Source organism: Mobula hypostoma, chromosome 8 (assembly GCF_963921235.1).
Source record: "Mobula hypostoma chromosome 8, sMobHyp1.1, whole genome shotgun sequence".
Taxonomy (NCBI): domain Eukaryota; kingdom Metazoa; phylum Chordata; class Chondrichthyes; order Myliobatiformes; family Myliobatidae; genus Mobula; species Mobula hypostoma.
The window spans coordinates 69,552,087-69,578,794 of record NC_086104.1 but is presented as its reverse complement, the minus strand read 5'-3'; the positions used below and the strand labels follow the sequence as shown (position 1 = coordinate 69,578,794).

Here is a 26,708-nt window from a genome sequence, read left to right as displayed (position 1 = left end):
TGCAGTCTGGTGGACTGACCTTGTGGAGGCCAAGCAACAGCTCTCATAACTCATCTTAAAGCTTCAGCATTGCATCTTTGCTTTTTTTTTGTTCTAGTCCTCTCGAAATGAATGCTGACATTGCATTTGCCTTCCTTGCAACTGACTCCACCTGCAAGTTAACCTTTAGGGATCCTGCTTAGGGCTCCAAAGTTCCCTTACCTCTTCGATTTCTGAATTGCTTACTGTTTAGAAGATAGTCTGCACCTTTACTCCTACCAAAGTGTATGCCAATACACTTCCCTATATTGTATTCCATCTGCCACTTTGCCCATTCTCCTAATCTGTTGAAGTCATTCTCTGGACTCACTGATTCCTCAACGCCGCCTGCCTCTCCACCTAACTTTGTATTGTTTGTAAACTTGGCCATGAAGTCATTAATTGTCATCCAGGTCATTGATAATAATGTGAAAAGAAGAGACCCCAACACTAACCCATCAGCAGCCAGCCACAAAAGGTGCCCTTTATTCTCTATCTTTGCCTCCTGTTAGTCAGCCAATCTTCTATCGATGCTAGTATCTTTCCTGTAATACCATGGGCTCTTACCTTCTTAAACTGCCCACAGGGAAATTTATTATATGTTGTGTAACTTTTTTAAATCATGATCTAAGTGTATTTTGTCTTAATAGGAGTAACAGCCAGTAGTATGGAAAATCTGTTATTTGGTGCTAATAAAATTGAGAAATATGAATCACTGTATATCAGAGGAATTGATTTCTGATCAGCTATTTTTGCATTACTATGACTTAAGATTTGTCAAACCCATATTATTTCAATAAAATACAGTATTTAAGGTTTAACAATGTTTGAGTAATTTAGATAATGGTTGAAAGTAATGTTTCTTGACACCTGGTCTAAATTATGAGTTACTGAGCAACAGTAAGGCAATGTAATCATTGTAATTTGTGTTGCAAAAGGATTGAAGGGAGGGGGTATTTTAAAATGACATGTGTCACCATTCTTGTATTATTGCCACATTTTTATCACAGCTAAGGTTTGTGTAGGTTGTTTTAAGGTTCCACCATGCTTCCACAAAGTCAAGAAATCCTTTATCCAAAGTTTCTAGTTTCAAAAATGGCACTTTTTGCTGAAACAAACTTCAAAGTTGCTCCTGCAACTCTAGTTTTAAAGAACCAATCCAAAATGCTGGATGAACTCAACAAGTCTGGCAGCATCTATGGAGAGGAGGGAACAGTCAAATGAACAGTTTTGGACTGAGATCCTTCATCAGGATCTTCTAGGTTTTGAATTTATTTGAACCCAAATTTTGCATTCTGTGATTAAAGCACATCTTGCCCAGGTAGCTTTGTTACTTAGTGAGTCTGGGCATTACAGCTTGTGTGCACTCTAATCCACCAAAGATAATGTTGAACTGGTTCTTGAAATATTTCATGACCTACGTCTGCTAAGGGAAAACATAAACCATAGCATGAAATTTGCAATGTATATTATCAAGGCTTTCATTGTGTAAATATGTTTAATTACTAGTTAACGACTTCAAAATAAAACTTGCATTATTAGCCATTTTTTCAGTTACTGGTGGAATTTTGTTCTGCAAACTGGAAATGCAAAACATGCTCTGAGATCAAATACTTTAGTTTGCACGTGACTGCCAACATTCTAGAAATGGACAGTGCATTCATTGAGTGGAAAGTGCAGCTATTCTGTATTGGGATACAAATCAGAAATGATGTCATGGAATTTTAAATTCATTTTAAGGCAGTACCTTGACCTCCTGTGATCCCGCAATTTTTAAATTTTCTGTGCTGAAGTAGTGAAGTAAAATTGCCAGTCAGCCTCATTGCCTCTATGTTGAGAAATTATCCTTGCCCTTTTTTGTATATGTACAGTGGCATGCAAAGGTTTGGGCACCCCTGGTCAAAATTTCTGTTACTGTGAATACTTAAGTGAGTAGAAGATGAACTGATCTCCAAAAGAGGAAACATTCTTTTCAACATTTTAAGCAAGATTAGTGTATTATTTTTGTTTTGTAGAATTTTAGAGTGGGAAGAAAAGGAAAGGAGCACTATGCAAAAGTTTGGGCACCCCAAGAGATTTGAGCTCTCATAACTTTTACCAAGGTCTCAGACCTTAATTAGCTTGTTAGGGCTATGGCTTGTTCACAGTCATCGTTAGGAAAGGCCATGTGATGCAAATTTCAAAGCTTTATAAATACCCTGACTCCTCAAACCTTGTCGCAACAATCAACAGCCAGGTGCTCCTCTAAGCAGCTGCCTAGCACTCTGAAAATTAAAATAAATGATGCCCAAAAGCAGGAGAAGGCTATAAGAAGATAGCAAAGCATTTTCAGGTAGCCGTTTCCTCAATTCGTAATGTAATTAAGAAATGGCAGTTAACAGGAATGGTGGAGGTCAAGTTGAGGTCTGGAAGACCAAGAAAACTTTCCAAGAAAACTGCTCGTAAGATTACTAGAAAGGCAAATCAAAACCCCTGTTTGACTGCAAAAGACCTTCAGGAAGATTTAGCAGACTCTGGAGTGGTGGTGCACTGTTCTGCTGTGCAGCGACACCTGCACAAATATGACCTTCATGGGAGAGTCATCAGAAGAAAACCTTTCCTGTGTCCTCACCACAGAATTCAGCATCAGAAGTTTGCAAAGGAACATCTGAACAAGCCTGATGCAGTTTGGAAATAAGTCCTGTGGACTGATGAAGTTAAAATAGAACTTTTTGGCCGCAATGAACTAAGGTATTGGAGAAAAAAGGGTGCAGAATTTCATGAAAAGAACCCCTCTCCAACTGTTGAGCACTGGGGTGGATCGATAATGCTTTGGGCATGTGTTGCAGCCAGTGGCACGGGGAACATTTCACTGGTAGAGGGAAGAATGAATTCAACAAATACCAGCAAATTCTGGAAGCAAACATCACACTGTCTGTATTTAAAATAAAAAGCTGAAGATGAAAAGAGGATGGCTTCTACAACAGGATAATGATCCTAAACACACCTCAAAATCCACAATGGACTACCTCAGGAGGCACCAGCTGAAGGTTTTGCCGTGGCCCTCACAGTCCCCTGACCTAAACATCATTGAGAATCTGTGAATAGACCTCAAAAGAGCAGTGCATGCAAGATGGCCCAAGAATCTGACATGACTAGAAGCCTTTTGCAAGGAAGAATGGGCGAAAATCCCCCAAACAAGAATAGAAAGACTTAGCTGGCTGCAGAAAGTGTTTACGAGCTGTGATACTTGCCAAAGGGGGTGTTACTAAGTACTGACCATGCAGGGTGCCCAAACTTTTGCGTCGGGCCCTTTACCTTTTTTGTTATTTTGAAACTGTAAAAGATGGAAATCAAAAAGTAAACTTGCTTAAAATATTAAAGAAATGTGTCATCTTTAACTTTATGCCTTTTGGAAATCAATTCATCTTTTACTCGCTTAGCTATTCACAGTAACAGAAATTTTGACCAGGGTACCCAAACATTTGCATGCCACTGTATATGCCATGTGCAGGAATTGCTTTCTTGTTAATCTTCCTCCTTCTATGTCAGAGGAATATTGAAGTAATGGTGCTCCTGCTGCAACCTGGATGGAAATTAATTAGTTCACTGAAGACTGGAATTTCATTCTGCCACTTTTCTGGCTTTATCTTTAAATATATTTCAAGATTAAGTTTTTAGGTTAGTTATTTGGCCTTATAGTTGCTGTAAATCAAGACTATATGTCACCATATACAAACCTGAGATTTGTTGGCTTGTGGGCATACTCAGTAAACCCATGAGGTGAGATTTGTTGTTTTGTGGCAGCAAAGACAATGAATAACAAAATAGTACAAAAAAGACAAATAATGATGTAGTGCTGAGGGCCAGTTCAGGAATCTGATGGTGAAGGGAAGAAACTTGTTCTCATTTGTTGAGTGTGGGTCTTCAAGCTCCTGGACCACCTCCCTGATGGTAGCAGCAAGAAGAGGGCATGTACTGGATGATGAGGTTCCTTGATGATGGATGGTTCCTTCTTGAGGCATTGTTTCTTGAAGATATCCTTGATGGTGGGGGCAGAGGGGTTGTGCCTGTGAAGGAGCTGGCTGAGTCGATATCCCTCTGTCACCTCTTGCAATCCTGTGTATCCCTCTCCTCCCCCCTCTCCTCCCCCCTCTCCTCCCCCCTCTCCTCCCCCTCTCCTCCCCCCTCTCCTCCCCCTCTCCTCCCCCCTCTCCTCCCCCCTCTCCTCCCCCTCTCCTCCCCCCTCTCCTCCCCCCTCTCCTCCCCCTCTCCTCCCCCCTCTCCTCCCCCTCTCCTCCCCCCTCTCCTCCCCCCTCTCCTCCCCCCTCTCCTCCCCCCTCTCCTCCCCCCTCTCCTCCCCCCTCTCCTCCCCCCTCTCCTCCCCCCTCTCCTCCCCCCTCTCCTCCCCCCTCTCCTCCCCCCTCTCCTCCCCCCTCTCCTCCCCCCTCTCCTCCCCCCTCTCCTCCCCCCTCTCCTCCCCCCTCTCCTCCCCCATTGATGGTGAGATCAAGGTTATTGTGACATCACTTAACCAGCTGATCTGTCTCATTCCTGTATGCCCCTTCGTCACCCTCTGAGATTTTGCTGCCAGAGAGAGAGAGAAAAAGAGCAGTGGGCTAAGCACTCCTCCTCAAGGTGTGCCAGTGTTGATTGTCAACGAGGAGGAGATGTTATTTCTGATCTGCACCATGGTCTCCTGGTGAGGAAATCAAGCATTCAGTTGCAGTGGGAGGGACAGAGGCCTAGGTTTTGAAGCTTATTAGTTGTAACTGAGGGTATGATGGTTTTCAGTGCTGAGCTGTAATCAATAAACAGCAGCCTGATGCAGATATTGCTGTTGTCCGGATGGTCCAAGGCCGAGTGGAGACCAGTGAGTTTGCAACCATGGTAGACCTATTATGGCAATAGGCAAATTGCAGCAGGTCCAGTACCAACCTCTCAAAGCACTTCATCACAGTAGATGTGAGTGCAACTGGGTGATATTCGTTGAAGCAGTTTACCCTGCTCTTGGCTGCTGGCATGACTTACACCCTTTTGAAGCAAGTAGGAACATCCAGCTGCAGCAGTCAGAGGTTGAAGATGTCCTTGAATACTCCCACCAGTTGGTTGGTATAGGTTTTCGGTACATCATCAAGGACTGATGCTTTGTGATGGTTCATCCTACTGAAAAATGTTCTGACATCAGCCTTTGAGACAGATCACGGGGTCACCAGATGCGGCATGATTTGCACAGGTATAAATATACCAGCCTGATGCATGTTTGTTGTTGACTAGGTGGTCCAAAGCAGAACAAAGAGGCAGTGACGTATGGCTACATGATCTTGATATTTATTACTTATTTATCACTTCTTTCTTTCTGCAGTTGCACAGTGTGTTGTCTTTTCCATACTAGTTGAACACCCAAGTTGGTGCAGTCTTTCATTGATCCTGTTATGGTTATTACTCTATTATGGATTTATTGAATATACTCGCAAGAAAATCATATTCAGGGTTGTATATAGTGACATGTGTACTTTGATAATAAGTTCAGAGCAAATTTATTAACAAAGTACACATGTCACTATATACAACCCTGAATATGATTTTCTTGCGAGTATATTCAATAAATCCATAATAGAGTAATAACCATAACAGGATCAATGAAAGACTGCACCAACTTGGGTGTTCAACTAGTATGGAAAAGACAACACACTGTGCAACTGCAGAAAGAAAGAAGTGATAAATAAGTAATAAATATCAAGATCATGAGATGAAGAGCCCTTGAAAATGAGTCCATAGGTTGTGGAAGCAGTTCAGCGATGAAGCAAGTAAAGTTATCTCCTTTGGTTGAGGATTAGTAACTGTTGCTGGACCTGATGGTGTTAGTACTGGGGCTCCTGTACCACCTTCCTGATAACAGCAAAAAGAAGACATGTCTTGGAAGGTGGGGCCCCCGATAGCAGATGCTGTTATCTTGCGACTACGTTTTGTGTAGATGTGCTCGCTAGTTGGGAAGGCTTTACCCGAGTCTGGGCTGTATGCAGTACTCTTTGTAGGATTTTCTGTTCAAGGGCATTGGTGTTTCCATACGAAGTTGTGATGCAGCCAGTTAATATGCTCTCCAGCACACATCTATAGAAGTTTGTCATAGTTTTAGATGTCATACCAAATCTCTGCAAACACCTAAGGAAGTACAGGTGCTACCATGATTGCACTTGTGTGCTGGGTCCTCTGAAATAATAACACTGAGGAATTTAAAGTTGCTGACCTTCCACCTCTGATCCTCCGATGAGGACTGGCTCATGGATCTGTTTGCCTTCTCTGTGATCTTGCTGACATTGAGTAAGAGGTTATTGTTACGGTATCACCCAGCCAGATTTTCAGTCTCTCTCCTATATGCTCATTTATCACCACTTTTAATTAAGTCTATGCCAGTGGTGTCATCAGCAAACTTGAATATGGCATTGGAGCTGTGCTTAGCCACATGGTCGTTAGTGTAAAGAAGCAGAGTAGGGGGCTAAGCACACATCTGTGCTGATGGAGATCGTGGAGGAGATGTTGCCAATCTGAACTGATTGGGGTCTACAAGTGAGGAAAGCGAGGATCCATTTGCACGAAGAGGTATTGAGGCCAAGGTCTAGAAACTTGAGTTTAGTTTTGAAGGGATGATATTGAATGCTGATGTATGCATATTTGTTGTCCAGATGTTCCAGGGTTGGGTAAAGAGCTAATGAGATGGCATCTGCTGTGGACCTCTATTAGGCAAGTTGAAATGGAAGCAATATACTTGTGTCGGAGTTGATGTGTTTCATTATTAACCTCTCAAAATACTTCACTGTGGTTGTAAGTGTTACTGGACAATAGTCATGAAGGCTTGTTACTTTATTCTTAGCCACCAGTATAACAAATCTGCTTGAAGCAGGTGGGTATCTCAATCTGCCGAAGTGAGAGGTTAGAGATCTCGGTGAACACTCCAACCAGTTGATCAGCACAGGTTTTTTAGTACTTGCTCAGGTACCCTGTCTGGGCTGGATGCTTTTTGTGAGTTTACCCTCCTCGCATGCCAACCTCAGACTGAACTCATAGGATCCTTGGGGACTTCGAGTTTGATGGTCAAAGTGAGCACAGATGGAAGTAAAACCCTGCTGGTGATGGTATTCGAGCCCTGCCACAACTGTTGAGCTTACTTTGTTGATTCAGGTATAATTTGGAATTGTCACTTCGCTTGTGAGATTGCTTTCTGGAGATTGTAACTTTATTGGTCACCAGATTTGAATGCTTCTGTCTGGCCCTGTGCAGATTGTGAATCTCATGGTTCATCCAGGGCTTCTGATTGGGGAAGAATCTGATAGATTTTGTTGAGATGCATTTATCTACAACTGTTTTAGTAAAGTCTGTGACAACCATGATGTATTCATTCTGATTCATAGATGAATCCTTGAACAGGGTCCTGTCCACTGAGTCGAAGTAATCCCATAGCCACTCCTCTGCCTCCTGGGAGTACTTAGTTGTTGTCCAAAACTCTGGCGCTGCCTGTATGCAGATAGGAAAAGGACAGTCAAGTGATCTGATTTACCAAAATGTTTGGACATGAAATCGTAGACATTCCTTGCCGTAGTGTAACAGTGGTCTGGTGGTGTTAGGACCTCTGCTGCTACAGTTTGTATGCTAATTGTAGTTGGTTGAAGTCCACGACTATGATTTGAAATGCTTTGGGATGGACTAGAAGTTTGGGGATGACCTCAAGCTCTTGATCGCCACTGGTGATGTGTAGACTACAGTTAGGATTATGGAGAATTCATTAGGTAAATAGAACAGCCTTTGATCATTAGGTGTTCAAGGTTGGGGGAGCACAAGTGCAACAAAACTGCCACATCAGAGCACGACTGAGAGTCACACACCTCCACCTTTTGCCTTTTCTGAATCAGCAGCTTAGTCCATTTGGTAAATTGAGAAACCTTTCAGTGTTGGGAGAAAGCCAAGTCTCCCTGAGACATGGAACAGAACAATCACTCATTTCCCTCCAGTACAGTCATCTTCCCCTCAGGTCTGCAATTTTGTTCTCCAGCAACTGCACAGTTGCCAACAAAATGCTGGGTAGAAGGGGCCTCATCCCTTTGCCTTCCAGCCTGGCTTGGAGTCTTCCACCCTTAGTGATGAACCTCTGACCACTTAAAGATGTTGTATCTGCTTGGTTTGAAGAAGTCCTTAGAGTTGTGAAATCTATACATCATTAAATTGACCATTAAGTTAATTGCAACATGTTCAGGTCTTTTCTAATGAAACCCCTTTTTACCACGCATTTCTAGAAACGTTGCTAACAAGCCAATAGACTCAACTCAAAAGCCACCTTTAATCGGGGTCGATATGACTTTGGTCCCACCAGAACAAGAGAGTGGGGATGTTTCGGCCACCTGCATCCCAATCCGAGTGAATACTGTGTAAATGCTGCCACTTGCAGTTACCTGTGGGCAAGAAATAACATCGTGCACTGCATACAATTATGAAGAAAGTATATTTAGAGCTGTCAGTTTTTTCAAACAGTAGGAAAAAGGAAGGGGTGAAAAAAAGAGCCCATCACAGTTAACCCAGTCCAAATGGGCACATTAGTTGGAGCTCTCCTTGAAGTTGTCTTTAGCTTGCACGCTGGACCCACAGTCTGTGGGAAAGCACCTACCACCTTCCGAATGTTGCTTGAAATCTATCACGAACAGATGGGCTCCCCTATGGGAGTATTGGTCCTTCCTCCTTGAAGCCATTCATCTGCACAAAACACCTGCAGCAGGGACGCCGCCCTCAGTCATCTTTCCCCCTGTCTTCTCCCAGCTTCCACCAAAAGGACCTCAACCCACACCAGTGTCCATCACCAAAACCTCTTTGTCCTGCATTCTCCAGAACCTGCTCCCAATTCCACCATCCTAATTGGCTGACATAACATTCCCAAGTTGAACAACATTGCTCATTATCTTTAGCTCAAGCCCAAACATGCTAAAAGCAGAACAGGCTGCTCTTACAGAAGTGCTAAAATGAAATATCTACAGCATAGCAATAAAAATTTTAACCAGGGTGTTGCACTCGGGCAGGAGTTGATTATAGCCATAACCAACCTCTTCAAGTACTCATTATAGTATAAGTGCGTGCTACTTGTTGATGGTTGTTGAGATAGCTCATCCTCTTGGGCACCAGTACAATTGTTGTACATTTGAAGCAGATAGCAACCTTGCGCCACAGCAGTGAGAGTTTGAAGATGTTCTTGAGAAGTCCAGCTTATTGATCTGCACAGGTTTTCAGTACCCAGCCATATCCACTGACATGGCATGACGTTTTGCAAGAGAGCACCCTGTTGATGGATGTTCTGATCTTGGCATCCAAAACAGATTGCAAATTGCCAAATGTTGTATGAATGCGCACAAGTGTGGTGTTACTCTCCCCTTCAAAGCATAAAAGATGTTGAGTTCACCAGCAAGTTTGACATCACTGCCACTTCTGCTGTTGGGCTTCACCTGGTATGAAGTAATGGCGTGTAAACTGCCATAGCTATCATGTATCCGATTTGTGTCCCTGACCCCTTCGCATGGAATTCCCTTCTTTCTCTCTCAATGGCCTTCTATAGGTTGTACCTGGATTTGTAGGATTCTGGATCACTGGTCCTGTATGGCACATATCTGGCCTTCAGCAGACTGAAAATATCCTAGTTCATTGAGGGATTATGGTTTAGGCACTCTCCTTGAAGCAGCACATTAATACACGCAGATTTTGATGAAGTTGGTGACAACCATTCATTATAATCCCTCCATTTTAAAAGGGATGTTTCCTTATTTATTGTACTTTGTAATAGTAATGAGTTTGTGCTTCAGATAACCTCAATTTTCAAATTAACATCTGGCACATAATTTTAGGTTATCATAATTCAGTCATTAACACAAACATTTATTTCCCTAGGATCTCAAGCCCTTTAAATGCTTTGCTCAATTTCATTGTAGGTCTGATTTACGGCATGCTTGGAACATTTTGTCCAGTTCACTTTTATTTCTTGGCTTTCTTCCCTCCCCCTTTCCTTCCCTCAATCTTCCTTAAAGCACTGGTTACACACACTTCTGCAACCTTGACATGGATACACAGGCTATTTGCACATGTCTGGTAGTCATCACACAGCTTGCATTTAGTGTCTGGTGTGCTCAACCTCTTTTTTTAAAAAAAATATATTATTTCCATAGGTTTCTATTTTAATTTTCTGCTTTTGACAAAACTTTGTTTTGTTGAAATTAAGATTTGTTCTACTGTCATAAAATCAAATACTTTAAGTAGTCTTTTTACCTAATTTTTCATTAGTCTTTTGGAGGTGTACTCTGAACATTGGTTTACTCTTGTTCTGCGTTTTGAGTTGTCAGGATAAGTTGGTTAAATTTGTACATGCTATTTTTATTAATCCTCTTTATATTTAATGAGCAGTTAATTATAGCAATTAAGCTATTAAACATACACTCAGTGACCACATTATTTAGGTACAGGAGTGGAAGATGTTGTGGTCCTCTGCTGCTGCAGCCCTTCCACTTCAACATTTCATGTGTTGTGCATTCGGAAATGTTCTTTTGCACACCGCTGTTGTAGCGTGTGGTAATTTGAATTGCTGCCACTTTGGTTCAAGATGACAGGAGTCCAGCCATTCTCCTCTGCCCACAGAACTGTCATTCACTAGATTTTTTTTTTTGATTTTTGCACCAATCCCTGAAAACTCTAGAGTCTGTTGTGTGTGAAAATCCCAGGAGATCAGCAGTTTCTGTGATATTCAAACCACCCAGTCAGGCACCAACAATCGTTCCATGGTCAAAGTCACTTGGATCACATTTCCTGAGCATGTAGTTACTTTGGAATTTAACTATCTTAATTTGATACATAATAATGCGATGTCTAGCAATTTTATAAAGGGGCAAAGGTCATTTTACATGTTTACTGGCAATTTCCAAGTGCCTTTCTATTTACTGAGTTTTTTTGTGTGCAATCCCAACTGGATATACAGATTTTAAAAATATTCAAGAGCTGTTAACTGGAGTCAAGAATTCGTGTTCTTGAAAATAAATTTAATTTTATTAAGTCATTTTAAGCTACTTAAGCAACAAAGTCTTTAGCATAGTGTTAAATTTTAAAGTTTCATATTAAATTGGAGCTTTAGAAATGCTAACTCTCAATAGTTAAAATACCAAAAGCATTCAGTTCTGCTTTTCTCCTTGTTTCTTGAGCTCTCCTGACATGCTTCCAAATGTGGTCTGGATGTTACAGTCTAATGAATTATGTAGATAAGGTTTGCTTTTCTACTTGGGTTGGGTAGGGTGGGGTGAAGTAACCATATCATAACAGGTTGAATATGTGATAAGGGACCACCTGCTGATGGTAGTGGAAGCATTTTGAAATGACTAGAAGCCTCATTGTGTGTTAAATTGTGTTATGGTAAAACTCATGTTAATCCAGCATCCAACTTGTTCAGAGATCTTGATGGTTCGGCATCTGGTTTGCTCATTCGTACTGAATGTGAGCCAGAGTGCGATGGGAGTTTCTACAGCAGCTTTTTGGCTCTTTTCAGTGCCTGTGTATTTCAGGACAAAGTAGATTCTATACTCAAGACAACACACACTCAAACCTTGTATGATGTTGAATGAATTTCCTCTTACTGCCTCTCCAAAATGCAGCTTGTTTTAAATAGCTATGTGGCAGTGACGATGTAGTATGTTGAATCTCCCAGGACTTTATGCTTATAGGTAAGTTTTGGAACTCAAATGGTCCCAGAAGCAGCAAAAATATATGTGTAATGTAAAAAAAAAAGCATATTTGCACAGTTCTCAAACTAATTTAGACTAATGGCAACTACTGGGTTAATTGGAGACTTGAAATATTTGAACATTTTTAATAAGTGTGCCATCATAGAGATGGGATAGTCTCAGCACTCGGATGGAAGTAGAACCCTATGTTGAAGGGTCAGTGTTTTTTTCCTTCAGACCTTAATTTTTCAATCATCATCATCATTACAGGAATTCAATTATTGTATTAGCAAATTACTGTCATGGAAATTTGCTATGTCATACAGATTGAGTACATTTATCCAAACTGGTGCTAGAAGTGTTTTGGATTTTGGAATTTATAATGAGATAGCTTGGATTGCCATAATTTCTGACTCTGTATTTATGTGCTACCAGTAAGCAGTCTATGTTTTAACAGTAAAAGATTATATACAATATAATGAAAATGTGTAGAGGGTACTAAAAGCAACACTGTATTTGTATTTTACTACTTTAGTTTTTATACTTGAGGTGAAACCTATCAGCATTGTAGACTTGTTCTGAAATTAGATTTTTGTGATCAGCAAATGTTTTAACAATTTAATGCCGTGCCTTTTCTTAAATTTCTGCAACCAGTGCTGAATATTCACAATTACCTTTAATTTTCAGTTTGTCGTGATAGTTCTTTGTTTCATGATCAGCATACTGTTAGGTGCCATATGTTCACTCCACTGATGAATGAACTTTTTCAATACACAATTGATTTTCATTTTTTGCTTTATGCAGTGTTTTTCTATTTTGCATGAGCTTCTATTCATTCCATATGTGAGGTCACTTCTCAAACTGTGGTGCACAGAGACCTGTGCATTGCCTGGGAACCTTTTCTGTCCCTTTTGGAATTTTCCATTGTGACATCGTGTCAGCACTCAAAATAAATTTTGGATTTCAGAAGTTTTTGGAACTTTAGATGCGGGCTACTCAACCTGTATTTGGCTGTCTGTTTCTAAAATTGTACCAATTATTACACTTCATGAGTGCTCACTAGTCTAGGACTAGTATTAGGACTCCTAGTCTTAAGAATATAACTCCCATGTGATTTTGCAAATGTTTTTGTAAACTAGAGGATATAGTTGGTCAGAATTGTCAATCAGTCCTTCAGTTAGATTTTAACAGTACCTTTAAAGTAGCATTTTAATGTATTTGCTCAACTAATAATATCAAAGTACTGGCGAATGCATGTTATCTGCTGTGCAGACTGCCAGCTCATACCTTGCCCCTTGCCACTCTGTCTTGATGCAGGGTTTTGAACTAAAATGTTGACCATTACTTTGGATTTTGAGAATTGTACCTCTATTTGGAATACACTTTAATGCCCTGCAAACTGTGTAAATTCATAAGTAAGTTGAAATGCCCCTAAACTGAAAATAAACCTTTTTTTCTTGCAGGAACATTTAAACATAAATGATGAAAAAGTTGTGTGAAAATTCAAGACTCTGAAGCAAACCACAACGTGTGCTTAAACCACCTAACTCGTCTAATGTTTTCTCCTGATCAAGAAAATCTTTCTTCATCCACAAAAGCACCCATTAAATATGGTGAAATCATTGTGCTAGGGTAAGCATTTGTTTGTATTTAAGAAGGGTACTTAGTTGATGAGAGAAACAATGGATTATAGATTCTGCTGCAGATAATTTTGACAGGTGCTATAAATCCTTTTCTGATTTAGAAAAGGATTCAAATCTTTAGAAAATCTGCGTAAAATCCACCTCTTTCACTAGGAATTTAGCTGCCCAATGTGCAGTCACCTCATTTAGCCCAGCCTACATTTTATGGATTGCACCTCCATAAAGTATGAAGGATGATTTCCCCCCGTGTTAAGTTTTCGAGAAATGCAGGTTGTTGGTGTTTGAAATGAGCTCTTCTGTTTTCATGGGAGGTTAGCGTGGACAGCTTTATTCTATTACTAATTCGATTTTGAATCTTAAGTTTTTGTCAATTTAAAAAGGTACTGATTGGTGTCTCTTATCCACAATAAATTGATGCGTTGTTCTATGTATTACTTAAATATTCAATTGAAAGATAAGACCCTTTAAATAAAACCTGTTTGAGTAATGTTTAAAGACTCTGAAAACTGAAGATAATTTCCTCTTTAATTGACAATTTTGAAAGTAATCCAGCATAAGTAAAAGAGGAAGAAACATGTGAAGAGGTACATGGATGACCAAATCAACTTAAAAGGTAAAGCAATTGGATGCACATTTTATTTTGATTCACATTAAGTTCTGTATAAACTTACAGATCCCATTTTTAACCTATAAATTTCTGTGACATTAACAAAAATAGAGGATCTGATTGTCGGAGGGAAATGAGAGATTGTTGTTCCGTACTTGGCTTTCTCCCAAAACACGATACAACGATCAAACCAGAAGGCTTCTTGATTTCCTGAATGGACTGAACTGCTGATTCAGAAAAAGCAAAAGATTGAAGTGTGTGTTTCATGATAATCTCTCAGTGGTGATCTGCATGTGGTGGTTTTGTCAAACTTATATTCTCTGCCCCCCCCCGACCATGAACACCAAATGGTCAAATGCCATCTGTTCTTTTTACCTAGCAAGTTCTCCTCCATATCCTGACCGCAATTAATATATCATCAGAGGCAGACTATAATCAAGTGCTTGAGATGCTGATTGATGCCGTCTCCAAACAAGAAACAGTCCATCCCAGCACATTTCAAATCGCAGTTGGGGACTTCAACCAGTCTTGTTTGAAGAAAGCCCTGCCCAATAAGCATATAACCTGTAGCACCAGAGGTCCCAACATACTAGTCCGCTGTTATACGAAGATGAGGAATGCTTACCATTGCGTGCCCAGACTACAATTTGGTAAATCAGATCATTTGGATGTCCTTCTACCCGCATACAGGCAGAGGCTAAAGAGAAAGCTCCAGAGATTAGGATGACAAGGAGGAGGTGGCTCGAGGCAAAGGATCGTCCACAGGATTGCTTTGAGTCAGTGGACTGGGCTGTGTTCAAGGACACATCTGTGGATCAGAATGAATGCACCATGGTTGTCACAGACTGAATTAAAACAGTTTAGATGAGTGTATCTCCATAAAGTCATTCAGTCTTCCCCAATCAGAAGCCCTGGATGAACCATGAGATTCATAATCTGCTGAAGGCCAGATCTGAGGCATTCAAATCTGGTGACTAAGAAAGTTAGTCTCTGGAAAGCCATCTCACAAGTGAAGTGGCAATTCTGGACTGAATGAATCAATGAAGGATGCTCAACAGTTGCGGCAGGGCTCAAATACTATCACCAGCAGGGCTTTGCTTTCATTTGAGCATAATGGCTTCCGTACTCACTTTGACTATCAAAACATGGAGAACTATCACAAACTCTGGAAGTCCCTGATAATCCTATGATTTCAATCTCTGAGGCTGATGTGCAAGCAGCCTTCACAAAAAGCATCCAGCCTAGACAGGGTACCTGGCCCAGTACTGAAGACCTGTGCTGATCAACTGGCTAGAGTGTTCACTGAGATCTTTTAACCACTTGCTTCGGCAGTCTGAGGTACCCACCTGCTTCAAGATGGCTACAGTTATACTGTTGTCCAAGAAGAACATGGTGACTATCACTCAATAGCACTTGCTTCCACATTTGTTTTCAGAGGTTGGTGATAAAATGTATCAACTCCTGCATGAAGTGATGTAGGTCCGCTCCAATTTGCCTGCCAGAGTAACAGGTCCACAGCAGATGCATCTCATGGCTCCTCACTCAACCCTGGAACATCTGGACAATGAAGATACATATATCGTGGTGCTTTTTATTGACTGCAGCTCAGCATTCAATACCATCATCCTTCAAAACTAATCAATAAGCTCCAAGACCTTGGCCTCAGTACCTCCTGCAGTTGGATTCTAGATATCCTCACTTGCAAGCTCAGTTCAGCTTGGCAACCACAAGAGCCCCCTGCTCTATTCCCTTCACACTTATGCTTGTGTGGCTAAGGGCAGCTCCAATGCCATTTTCAAGTTTACTGACAACTCAACTGTTCTAGGCTGAAGCAAAGGTGGTGATAAATCAGTATATAGAATGGACATTGAAAATCTGGATGATTGGTGCCATAACAATAAGCTGTTGGCAAGACCAAGGAGCTGATTATTGACCTCAGGAAAAATAAACTGTAAGTCCATGAGCCAGTCCTCATTGGACAAACAAAGGTAGAGAGGGTCAGCAACTTTAAACTCCTTGGTGTTATTATTTCAGAGGACTTATCCTGGGCCCAGCACACAAGTGCAATTATGAAGAAAGCGTGGTAGTGCCCCTACTTTCTAAAGAGTTCCTCTGACATCGAAGAATTTGACAAGCTTCTAAAGGTGTATATAAAGATGCATCACAACCTGGTATGGAAACACCAATGCCCTTGAACAGAATCCTACAGCAACTAGTGGATACGGCCCAGTCCATCATGGGTAAAGCCCTCCCCCACCATTGAGCACATCCACAGGAATTGCTATTGCTGGAAAACAGCATCCATCATCAGGGGCCTCCACCATACAGCCCATGCTCTCTTCTCATGATGCTGCCATCAGGAGGAAGGTACTGGAGCCTCAGGACTCACACCACCATATTTAAGAACATTTATGGGGGACTTCCAGTAGCGCTCATGGAGTGAAGTCACGTTCTTGACTCGCTCCATTACCTCTGAGTTTTTTTTCTTATGATCACCTATATTTTAATTAACCATTAAGGCATCAACTTTTACAATACTTTGAAATAAATTGGGCTCTCCGATAACTGGATGCGTTTAAGGTCTGCTAGGTCTAAGAATGGAAAAAACTGGAAGGATGGCAAACCTCCAGTTAAACCGAAAGGTACTGATTTCCCTCCGACTGAACCACCGGTGACTTTGAAAGCTATATCGGAGCTAATTCAAAGGGAAATTTCAACCTCTGTTACAGAGCTGATTCGTGCGGAAATTTCAACCTCTGTTACGGAGCTGATTCGTGCGGAAATTTCAATTAATTTCCAGAAAATTGCCGGTTCAATCGATAAGATACAAACATCTATTATGGAACATCAGTCGGCTATATCTGATCTTCAAAAATCCACGCAACAAAGTGAGCTTAAGATGGGGAAAATCGAAGAAACAATTAATGTAATGAAGAAGAAACTTGACTTTCTGACCTTTAAAAACTCTGACTTAGAATCCAGAATGCGATGGCAGAATCTTCGAATGAGCGGGGTGCGTGAAGCTGTTGAATCTGATAACCCTATGAAGTATTTTTCTCAACTTTTAAAAGATGCATTTCCTACTGTATTTCCTGACCAACCACCGTTATTGGATCGTGTTCAGAGTTCCATCATACTCGCCTAGGTCAGATAAACCTAGACATGTCATTTTACGGTTTCATTACTTTCAAGACAAGGAGAAACTGTTTCGATTCGTTCGATCTAAAGGTTTCATTGATTTTTTTGGATCTTAAGTTCCGATTCGTGGAAGATTTCAGTAAACCAATCCGGGATCAACGGGTTCGTTACAGATCTGTGATGTCGGAACTCTACAAGATGGATTTAAGACCAGCGTTTCTTTACCCTGCACGTTTAAGGATTCGTACGTTGGATGGAGCCCTCCATTTTTTTGAATCTCCATCGGATGCCCAGAGTTATCTGGATCAATTTTCACCTTCAACATCTTAATCGTAATATTTTAACTATCTCCGTTGATCGGAGGATGCGAAATTGTCGGTCTTAATTTTTTTTGCCTTATTTGGGCAGAAAAGTTTATTTTTGATTACTTAATATGGTTGCTAAACTTTCTTTTTAACTGCGTAATTTCTTTCTTTTTCCCAGGGGATTCTGGGTGGTTACTTCCTTATTGTCATTTTACGTATTTCCTTTGTGGCCTTAAATTTTGTAGTTTTTTTAAAAATCTATTTTGTTTTGTAGGTTTTTATGACTAGTTTATGTTAATAATCTTTTTTTTGTTGTTTTGTTTATTCATGGGTCTGGGGTTTATTGCGGTTTTTTAAATATATTTTCTGGCTTTTATTCTGTTATGTGTTTATTTTAATTGAGTTATTTTTTTTATTCTTTTACTGTTTTATAATCAGCTGATCTTATTTATATTTACACTTTTTAGGGAGCGTATACCGGACGTCATGGGGGTAGTTTTAGTGCTTGCTTCTTTCGGGCTGGTCTGCGTTAGATTTAGCCTTGGGGTCATGGGGTGGGGGGTGGTGGGAAGGGCTTCACGTTTTAGTTTCTTTCTTCTTGGGCGATATACATTATTGAAGTATTGGTTGCGTCCTTCTTCCCGGTATCTCTTGTATGTTCTGTTCCCTTTCCGGGTTCGTGGGTCGAGCCTATCGTCAATCCCCCTTGTTGCAGGTTGACTTTAGGGTTTATGGAGTCTATTATTAATTTTGTCTCCTGGAATACTAATGGTCTTAATCATCCTATTAAAATGAAAAAAGTTTTTAAAGTGTTCTGGAGACTTAAAGCACAAATTTTATTTTTACAAGAGACCCATGTGCGGAGGGGGGACAGACTACGTTTTTTTAAATTCTGGAAGAGACAACAGTTTCATTCGAACTCCAATGCTAAGATTCGAGGCGTCTCTATTTTTATAGACTCCTCAGTTACTTTTATACAACATGATATTATTTCTGATCCGAATGGTAGATTTCTATTGGTTAGTGGTTTACTATTTAATAAAAAAGTAGTTTTGGTTAATGTTTATGCTCCTAATATGGACTGTCTGGAATTTTATAAATCATTATTTAATCAGTTTCCGAATTTGAATGAGTTTTCATTGATCTGGGGCAGAGATCTTAATACCTGTTTGTCTCCAGCTTTGGACCGTTCGGCTCCTTTACGGACCTTACCTAATAAATCTGCAACTTTGATTAATTCATTCCTTTCGGATTCTGGGTCGACGGACATTTGGCGTTTTTTTGCATCCTCAGGAAAAAGATTTTTCTTTTTTTTCACATGTTCATCATTCCTATTCAAGAATTGATTATTTCTTTATTGATTCTCGTCTTATTTCCTCAGTGATTAAATGTGATTATGACTCTATAACCATTTCGGATCATGCTCCACTTAAGCTTTCTATTAAAATTCTGGCCAATATACAAAATAATAGACAATGGCGTTTTAATTCGCTGTTGCTTCAGGACTCGGACTTTGTTAACTTTATGAATGAACAGATTGATTTTTTTTTACAATTAACCATACAGAGGATATTTCTGTTAACACTCTTTGGGACACTTTTAAAGCTTATATTCGTGGTCAGATTATCTCGTATTCTGCTGCTTTGAGGAAGAAGCAGAAGCAGGAGGAGTTGGTAATTGTGGACAAGATTAAGGAAATTGATAAGAAATATGTTATAGCTCCTTCTGAGGAGTTATATAAACAAAGAACTGAACTTCAAATGGAACACAGTTTATTACTCTCGTCCTCGATTGTAAACCAATTAAAGAAAATGAAGTGAATTTTATGTACACTGACAAAATTGGCAAACTGTTGGCTAATCAATTGAAGTCTAATTATGCTAAATCTCAAATTAATCAGATTTATAACCAAAATGATCGACTGATACTTGATTATGTGGGGATTAATCAAACCTTCTGTGATTTTTACTCTTCCTTATATCAATCAGAGTCTCCTCGAGATTCTAAATATATGAATGATTTTTTAGATAATTTGGACTTCCCTGAGATTTCACAGGATATGTCTTCTATGTTAGATACTCCCATTACCATGGATGAGATTAAGAATGTTATTTTCTCTATGAATTTGGGGAAAGCTCCTGGCCCTGATGGGTTTACCGTAGAATTTTATAAATGTTTTGCTCCTTCATTAATCCCTTGGCTCTGTAGGGTTTTTGAGGCTTCATTGAAACTTGGTAAACTTCCTGAATCTTTTAATAGAGCATCAATTTCTTTAATATTAAAGAAGGATAAAGATCCTGCTCAATGTGCATCTTATAGACCAATATCTTTATTAAATGTTGATTCTAAAGTTTTTTCTAAGTTATTAGCAAATAGATTAGAAAAAGTACTTCCCTCTATTATTTCAGAAGACCAAACGGGTTTTATTAAAGGTCGTTACTCTTTTTATAATATTCGTACACTGTTAAATATCGTTTATACTCCCTCACAAAATGTTCCTGAGTGTGTTATCTCTTTAGATGCTGAGAAAGCTTTTGATAGAGTAGAATGGCCTTATTTATTTAAGGTGCTTGAAATGTTTAATTTTAGCTCGAAATTTATATCCTGGATTAAACTGTTATATTATTCTCCTGTGGCCTCGGTCCGTACTAACTCTTTAAGTTCACCTTTTTTCCCTCTTTTTCGAGGTACTCGACAAGGTTGTCCTCTTAGTCCCTTATTATTTGATATTGCATTAGAACCTCTTGCAATTGCCATTCGAGAATCTCCAAATATTACTGGGATAAGTCGGGGCTTAAAGTCCCATAAATTATCACTCTATGCTGATGATTTACTTTTATATATTTCTAATCCTCAAAAATCCATCCCGGCTGTTTTAGAGTTATTAGCACAATTTGGTCTTTTTTCAGGTTATAAATTAAATCTTAGTAAGAGTGAACTCTGTCCGATTAATAAACAACTTCCCTTATATTATAAATTTCCATTTAAATTGATTAATAATTATTTTTCATATCTTGGGATTAAAATTACTTGTAAATACAAAGATTTATTTAAGACTAACTTTTTACCATTAATAGACCATATTATTCAACTTTCATCTAAATGGTTTCCTTTATATTTAACTTTGATTGGTCGTATTAATGCAGTTAAGATGTTTTTCTTGCCAAAATTTTTATATATATTTCAGGCATTACCAATCTTTGTTCCAAAATCTTTTTTTGACAAAGTTGACTCTAAAATTTCTTCATTTATTTGACAAAATAAAAAACCAAGACTGGGTAAAATACATTTACAGAAAGCTAAGAGAGATGGAGGCTTAGCATTACCTAACTTTAGATTTTATTATTGGGCAATTAATATTCGACATATGAAATTCTGGTTACTGGACCAGGATATACTATCCATTCCTAAATGGGTAGCATTGGAATTACAATCTGTTCAGGGTTTTACACTTGGCTCTATTTTAGGTTCCTCTCTTCCTTTTGATTTGAAACGCCTTAAACAGGTGTCTAACCTGATAGTTAAATATACCTTGCGTATTTGGTTTCAATTCAGAAAATTTTTTGATCTTAATCAATTTGGGTTAGCGATTCCTATTTTAGGTAACATTTTTTCCTCCTCCTTTTACGGATCGTGCTTTTCAAACTTGGAAGACTAAGGGTATTTCACGGTTTTTGGATTTATTTTTAGATGGTTCCCTTATGTCTTTTGAACAGTTATCTAATAAATATAACTTATCAAGAATACATTTTTTTAGATATCTACAAGTTAGAAATTTCCTAAGTACTATACTTTCTTCCTTTCCAATGCTTCCTCCTACATACATTTTAGATACTATAATCAACCTTAATCCATGTCAGAAAGGTGCATCAGCTATGATTTATAATATTATTATGAAACTTAGGAAAGCTCCATTTGATAAGATTAGGGTAGATTGGGAACAGGAATTGGGGTTTACCATTTCCATGGATGACTGGGGGCAGATTTTACAATTAGTCAATACTTCCTCTATCTGTGCTAAACATTCCCTAATTCAATTTAAAGTTGTTCATAGAGCACATATGTCCAAAGATAAGTTAGCGCGCTTTTATTCTCATATTAATCCTTTTTGTGATAGATGTCCGGGGCAGATAGCCTCTTTAACTCATATGTTTTGGTCTTGCCCTACTTTGGAAACTTTTTGGAGAGACATTTTTAATATTATTTCCAAGGTATTGAATATAGATATCTCTCCTCACCCTATTACTGCTATCTTTGGACTACCTAAAATTTCCAGTAATCTTTCCCCTTCAGCCCGTAGAATGATTGCATTTCTTACTTTAATGGCGAAAAGATGTATCTTACAACATTGGAAAGAGCTTAATGCTCCAACTACCTTTTTTTTGGTTTTCTCAGACGATATTATGCTTGAATCTGGAGAAAATTAGAAGTAATCTTTATGACTCCTCATTTAAATTTGAACAGACTTGGAGATCTTTTATTCAATATTTTCATTTAATGTAATATATACCCTTGTTTTTTTTTACTGTTTTTAATGGAGGTCGGGATTGAGGACGTGATTTTAAGTTTAACTCTGTTTGGTTTCAAGTTAGCCCATTGCTTTGCTTTTAGTTAGTTGCACGGTGGGTTTTTTTGGGGGGGGGTTTCCTTTTCTCTATTGATATATATATAAAATTAGTATACTATTATGTTACCTTGGTATGTTATGTTTAAATTACATTGTAGTATTTTTTTTGTATTAATATCTTCTGTAATTTTATTATATTCTAACAGTGTATTAGTGTCTATATGGCTTACCTTTTGTATACTTATTTAATAAAAAGATTTAAAAAGAAAGAAGAACATTTATTACTCAGCCATCAGGCTGTTGAACCAAAGGGGATGACTTCACTCATCTTCACTTGTCCCATCATTGAAATGTTCCCACGCCCAGTAGACTCACTTTCAAGGATTCTTCATCTCATGTTCTTGTTATTTATTGCTTATGTATTGTTTTTTTTGTATTTGCAGTTTGTTGTATTTTGTACACTGGTTGAATGCTTGAGTTGGTACTGTCTTTCATTGACTCTATTATGGTTATTTTGTGGCTTTGAGTATACCCACAAAGTGATTCTCAGGGTTGTATATGGTGGATAATAAATTTACTTTGAAGTTTACTGACAACAATGAGACTGGTAGGATAAGAATTTGTGAAGATGAAATACAGGTTTCTTTATGGAGAAAAGTGTAGAAATTACTGTTTATATCCCCGGCACATCATGCCTTCCGATCATTTCACCAGCCGACATTGATGTATTTGTTGGAGTTGAAATTTTGCTAGTCTGAAACTTCAGACATTTGCTATGTCGGAATCTCTGATATCAGCAAGCCTATGTGTCCCATAATCAAGTGAGTACTTTCACTACTGTGTGCTTAAATATAGTTCCAGGAATTTAGACGTGCTGGTTTTCATGAATGCATCCTGAATTTTTGTATGTATATTTCTCCCATTTCTTGTTTTACCAACAAACTTCTGATATCTTCATACCAGAATGTAGTTTTTTTGAGTCTCAATTCTCTGTCAATAAATTATCTCCTTGTGCCATGAATCCTTTATAGCCTTGCCTGTTAATGTGTTTGCCTGTTGATGTGTTTGAGTAAGTGCCTCCCAAATATAGGAATTGTATCTAATGTTGCCACCACAAGCAGCTTTTTTGTTTTAGCGACCCTCCCCCCACCAGATTCCCTTTAAATCTTTCTCTCTTAAAGTTGTCTTGTTTTTGATACCACTATCATTTCCTTCAGTTTTGGTGGAGGGTTTTTGCACCTGGAGTTGTAAGTGAAAGACCTCTAATAGAGACTTCCTTTAATGTGAATGCAAGCACAGTGCAACTGTACTGGATGGACATAAGTTATCTTTAGACTGTTAAATATCCTTCTATGGAACTGAAGTGCTGCTGGGTTGAATGATTTTGTACTTGAATACAGTTGATGGTGGTAACCACAATTCCTGTTGACGACCTCCCGTGACCTAGTGCGATCATTCCTGGAGGTCTACATGTCTTTAGACATGAATTGTTTAATTGTTTTTCTAAGCTTGCAAAATATCTTTTAAGTTCCACATGAGGGTCTGTTCTAATCATAGTTTGGCATGAGTGTCTTGCAACTGGAGCGTAATGTGTTAAAGCAGCGGTCCCCAACCACCGGGCCGCAAAGTATGTGCTACTGGGCCGCGAGGAAACCATATGAGTCAGCTGCACCTTCCCTCATTCCCTATCACGCACTGTTGAACTTGAACATAGGGTTGCCAACTGTCCAGTATTTGACGGGACGTCTTGTATATTGGGCTAAATTGGTTTGTCCCATATGGGACTGCCTTTGTCCCGTATTTCCCCAGCTAAGGTACAGCGTTCCTATGAAACTGTTTGTGCTGAAATGGCATACAGCGAAGAAGCAATTACCATTAATTTATATGGGAAAAATTTTTGAGCGTTCCCAGACCGAAAAAATAACCTACCAAATAACACACAAAATCTATAATAACACAAACATATAGTAAAAGCAGGAATGATATGATAAATACATAGCCTATATAAAGAAATAATGTATGTACAGTGTAGTCAGGAAGATTAAGCCAAAACCAATTTGTGGAAAAAAATTGACACGTACACACATGCGCACACAACACAGGTGCCCACGCAAGGCTTCATGGTCATGGTAGTCTTTCCTGGGGTAAACACAAGTGTCCCATATTTGACTGCTACTTTTGTCCCTTATTTGGGAGTGAGAAAGTTGGCAACCCTAACTGTAAAAGACATGTTGAGGTGAGTTTAACCCTACTTGACCCCCCCCCCACCGGGTTGGCCAGTCCTCATGAATATTGTCAATATTAAACCGGTCCGTGGTGCAAAAAAGGTTGGGGACCCCTGTGTTAAAGTTTCAGGGCAAGTTTTGATTATTTCACATTTTATTTACAGTTGATTTTCTGTTCTATAAGGTACAATGGATCTCTGCCAAATGGAGACAGAGGACGAAGAAAAAGCAGATTTGCTTTATTCAAAAGACCAAAACCAAATGGGGTGAAACCGAGCACAGTGCACGTCACCTGCACACCTCAAGCAGAGAAAGTACGTCTTCAAAGTTGTAACTTCTAGTTGATAATTAACATGTCATTTTCTTGAACTATAAAGTTTACTTTAGAGGCTTTATACAGAGGGCAAAGTAAGTGGACTAGATCAAGAATATGAACTTTTATTTTGGGCTTAGTTTTTATTTGTTGGACTTTGACTTAAGATGTGTGAGAGAGGGAGAGACATAGCTGTTTATGTTAAGAAATTAAACAGCTTGCCACTTTGGAAGGGGAAAAACCAAAATGCTGATGGAACACAATGAGCCAGGCAGCATCTGAGAAGGAAATAGACAGGTCAGTGTTTCATGTTGAGACGCTTCTGAGCTTGCTATGTGTTCACATGCTACTTGGAAGCTGTGGGCATAAGGTGATAAGAGTGCAATTTAAGTAATTATTTACGATAGAACTTTTTTTTTGCATTCCAGAATGCTCCTGAATGCTATTAGTGAAGGATGATAATGATGTGATTTGATCACATTTAGATACTTAGAAGTCAAAGCTAGCTATGTTTTGGAAGCAATCAAAGCATTAAGGAGCTGGAGCTGAAACTGGATGAACTGCGGATCATTCAGGAGGCTGCAAGTGTAGTAGATAGGACGTACGGAGAGGTAGTTACACCCAAGGTGTAGGACATAAGAATCTTTGTGACAGCAGGAAGGGGAAAGGAGTTTTTTTTTAAAAAAACAATGCCAAGTATCCCTGTGGCTGCCTCCCTGAACAAGTGTACCTCTGCAGATACTGTGTGGCGCTCTGACTCAGAAGGAGTAGAAGAGGCAAGTTGTGGCAATAGGGGATTCATTAATTTGGGGAATAGAAAGGAAGTTCTCTGGATGAGAATGGGATTCCTGGATGCTATGTTGCCTCCCAGGTGCCGTGCTGTAGGACATCTCGGATCAAGTCCTCAGCATTCTTAAGTGGGAGGGTGAGCAGCCAGAGGTCGTGGTCCAAGTAGGTACCAGTAACATGGGTAGGAAGAATAAGGAGGTTCTGCAAAGTGAGTTCAGGGAGCTGGATGCTAAGTTAAAGAATGGGATCTCCAGGGTTGTGACCTCAGGTTTGCTGCCTGTGCCACATGCTAGTGAGGCCAGAAATAGGAAGATCATGCATTTTAACACGTGGCTGAGGTGTTAGTGTAGGAAGGAGGGCGTCAGATTTTTGGATCATTGGTTCTTTTCCAGGGAAGGTATGACCTGTACAGAAGAGAAGGTTTACACCTGAACTGGCGAGGGACTTGTAACCTAGCAGGCAGATTTGTTAGTGGTGGAGGAGGTTTAAGCTAGAGTTGCAGGGGATGGGAACCAGAGAGTCAAAACAGACAGTGGAGAGGTTGTGGAGATATGTTAAGACCTCAGATAAAGTTAAGAATCAAAAGGTTCAGAGGTGTGACGAATGTCTTGATCTGCATATATTTCAATACAAGAAGTATTTTGGGAGTGGCAGATGAGCTCAGGGCATGGATCAACACACAGAATTGTGAAATTGTAGCCATTGGCGAGACTTGGTTGCAGGAGGGGCAGGACTGGCAGCTCAATATTTCGCGTTCCTGTTGTTTTAGATATGATAGAATGGGAGGGATTAAAGTTGCCGGGGTTGTGTTACTACTCGGGAAAATGTCATGGCAGTGCTCAGTCAGGACAGACTGGAGAATTTGTCTAGTGAGGCTTGATGGGTGGAACTGAGGAATAAGAAAGGTATAACCATGTTAATGGGGCTTATATTATAGACCACCCAACAGTCTGTGGGAGTTAGATGAACAAATTGGTAGAGAGATCGGAGGGTTTCATGAAACATAGAAGTTGTTATAGTATGCAATTTTAACTTTCCACATGCTGACTGGGATTCACAATCTGAAAGGACTAGATGGGATTAAGTTTGTCAAATGTGTTCAGGAAAGTTTCCTTAATCAGTATATAGAAGTCCCAACCAGAGAGCGTGTGATACTTGATCTTCTGTTGGGGAATGAGACAGGGCAGGTGTCAGAAGTTTGTGTAGGGGAGCACTTTGCATCTAATGACCATAATGCCATAAGTTTCAAAGTAAGTATGCAAAAAGATATGTCTGGTCCACAGGTTAAGATTCTAAATTGAAGAAAGGCCAATTTTGATGGGATCAGAAATGATCTGGGAAGTGTGGATTGAGGTAGGCTGTTTTCTGGCAAAGGTGTTCTTGATA

General features: G+C 39.5%; 1 protein-coding gene across 2 annotated transcripts in view; it reads left to right on the top strand.

Moving 5' to 3' along the window:
• peli1b (pellino E3 ubiquitin protein ligase 1b) overlaps window positions 1-26,708 on the top strand; it is a 49,288-nt gene that overhangs the window by 7,345 nt on the left and 15,235 nt on the right. For both annotated transcript variants that reach the window (XM_063056097.1, XM_063056096.1), the window contains exons 2-3: window positions 13,199-13,367; window positions 24,405-24,534. In XM_063056097.1, the coding sequence (XP_062912167.1) occupies window positions 13,291-13,367; window positions 24,405-24,534 (207 nt within the window). In that variant the 5' untranslated portion in view covers window positions 13,199-13,290. The remainder of the gene's footprint in view (window positions 1-13,198; window positions 13,368-24,404; window positions 24,535-26,708) is intronic.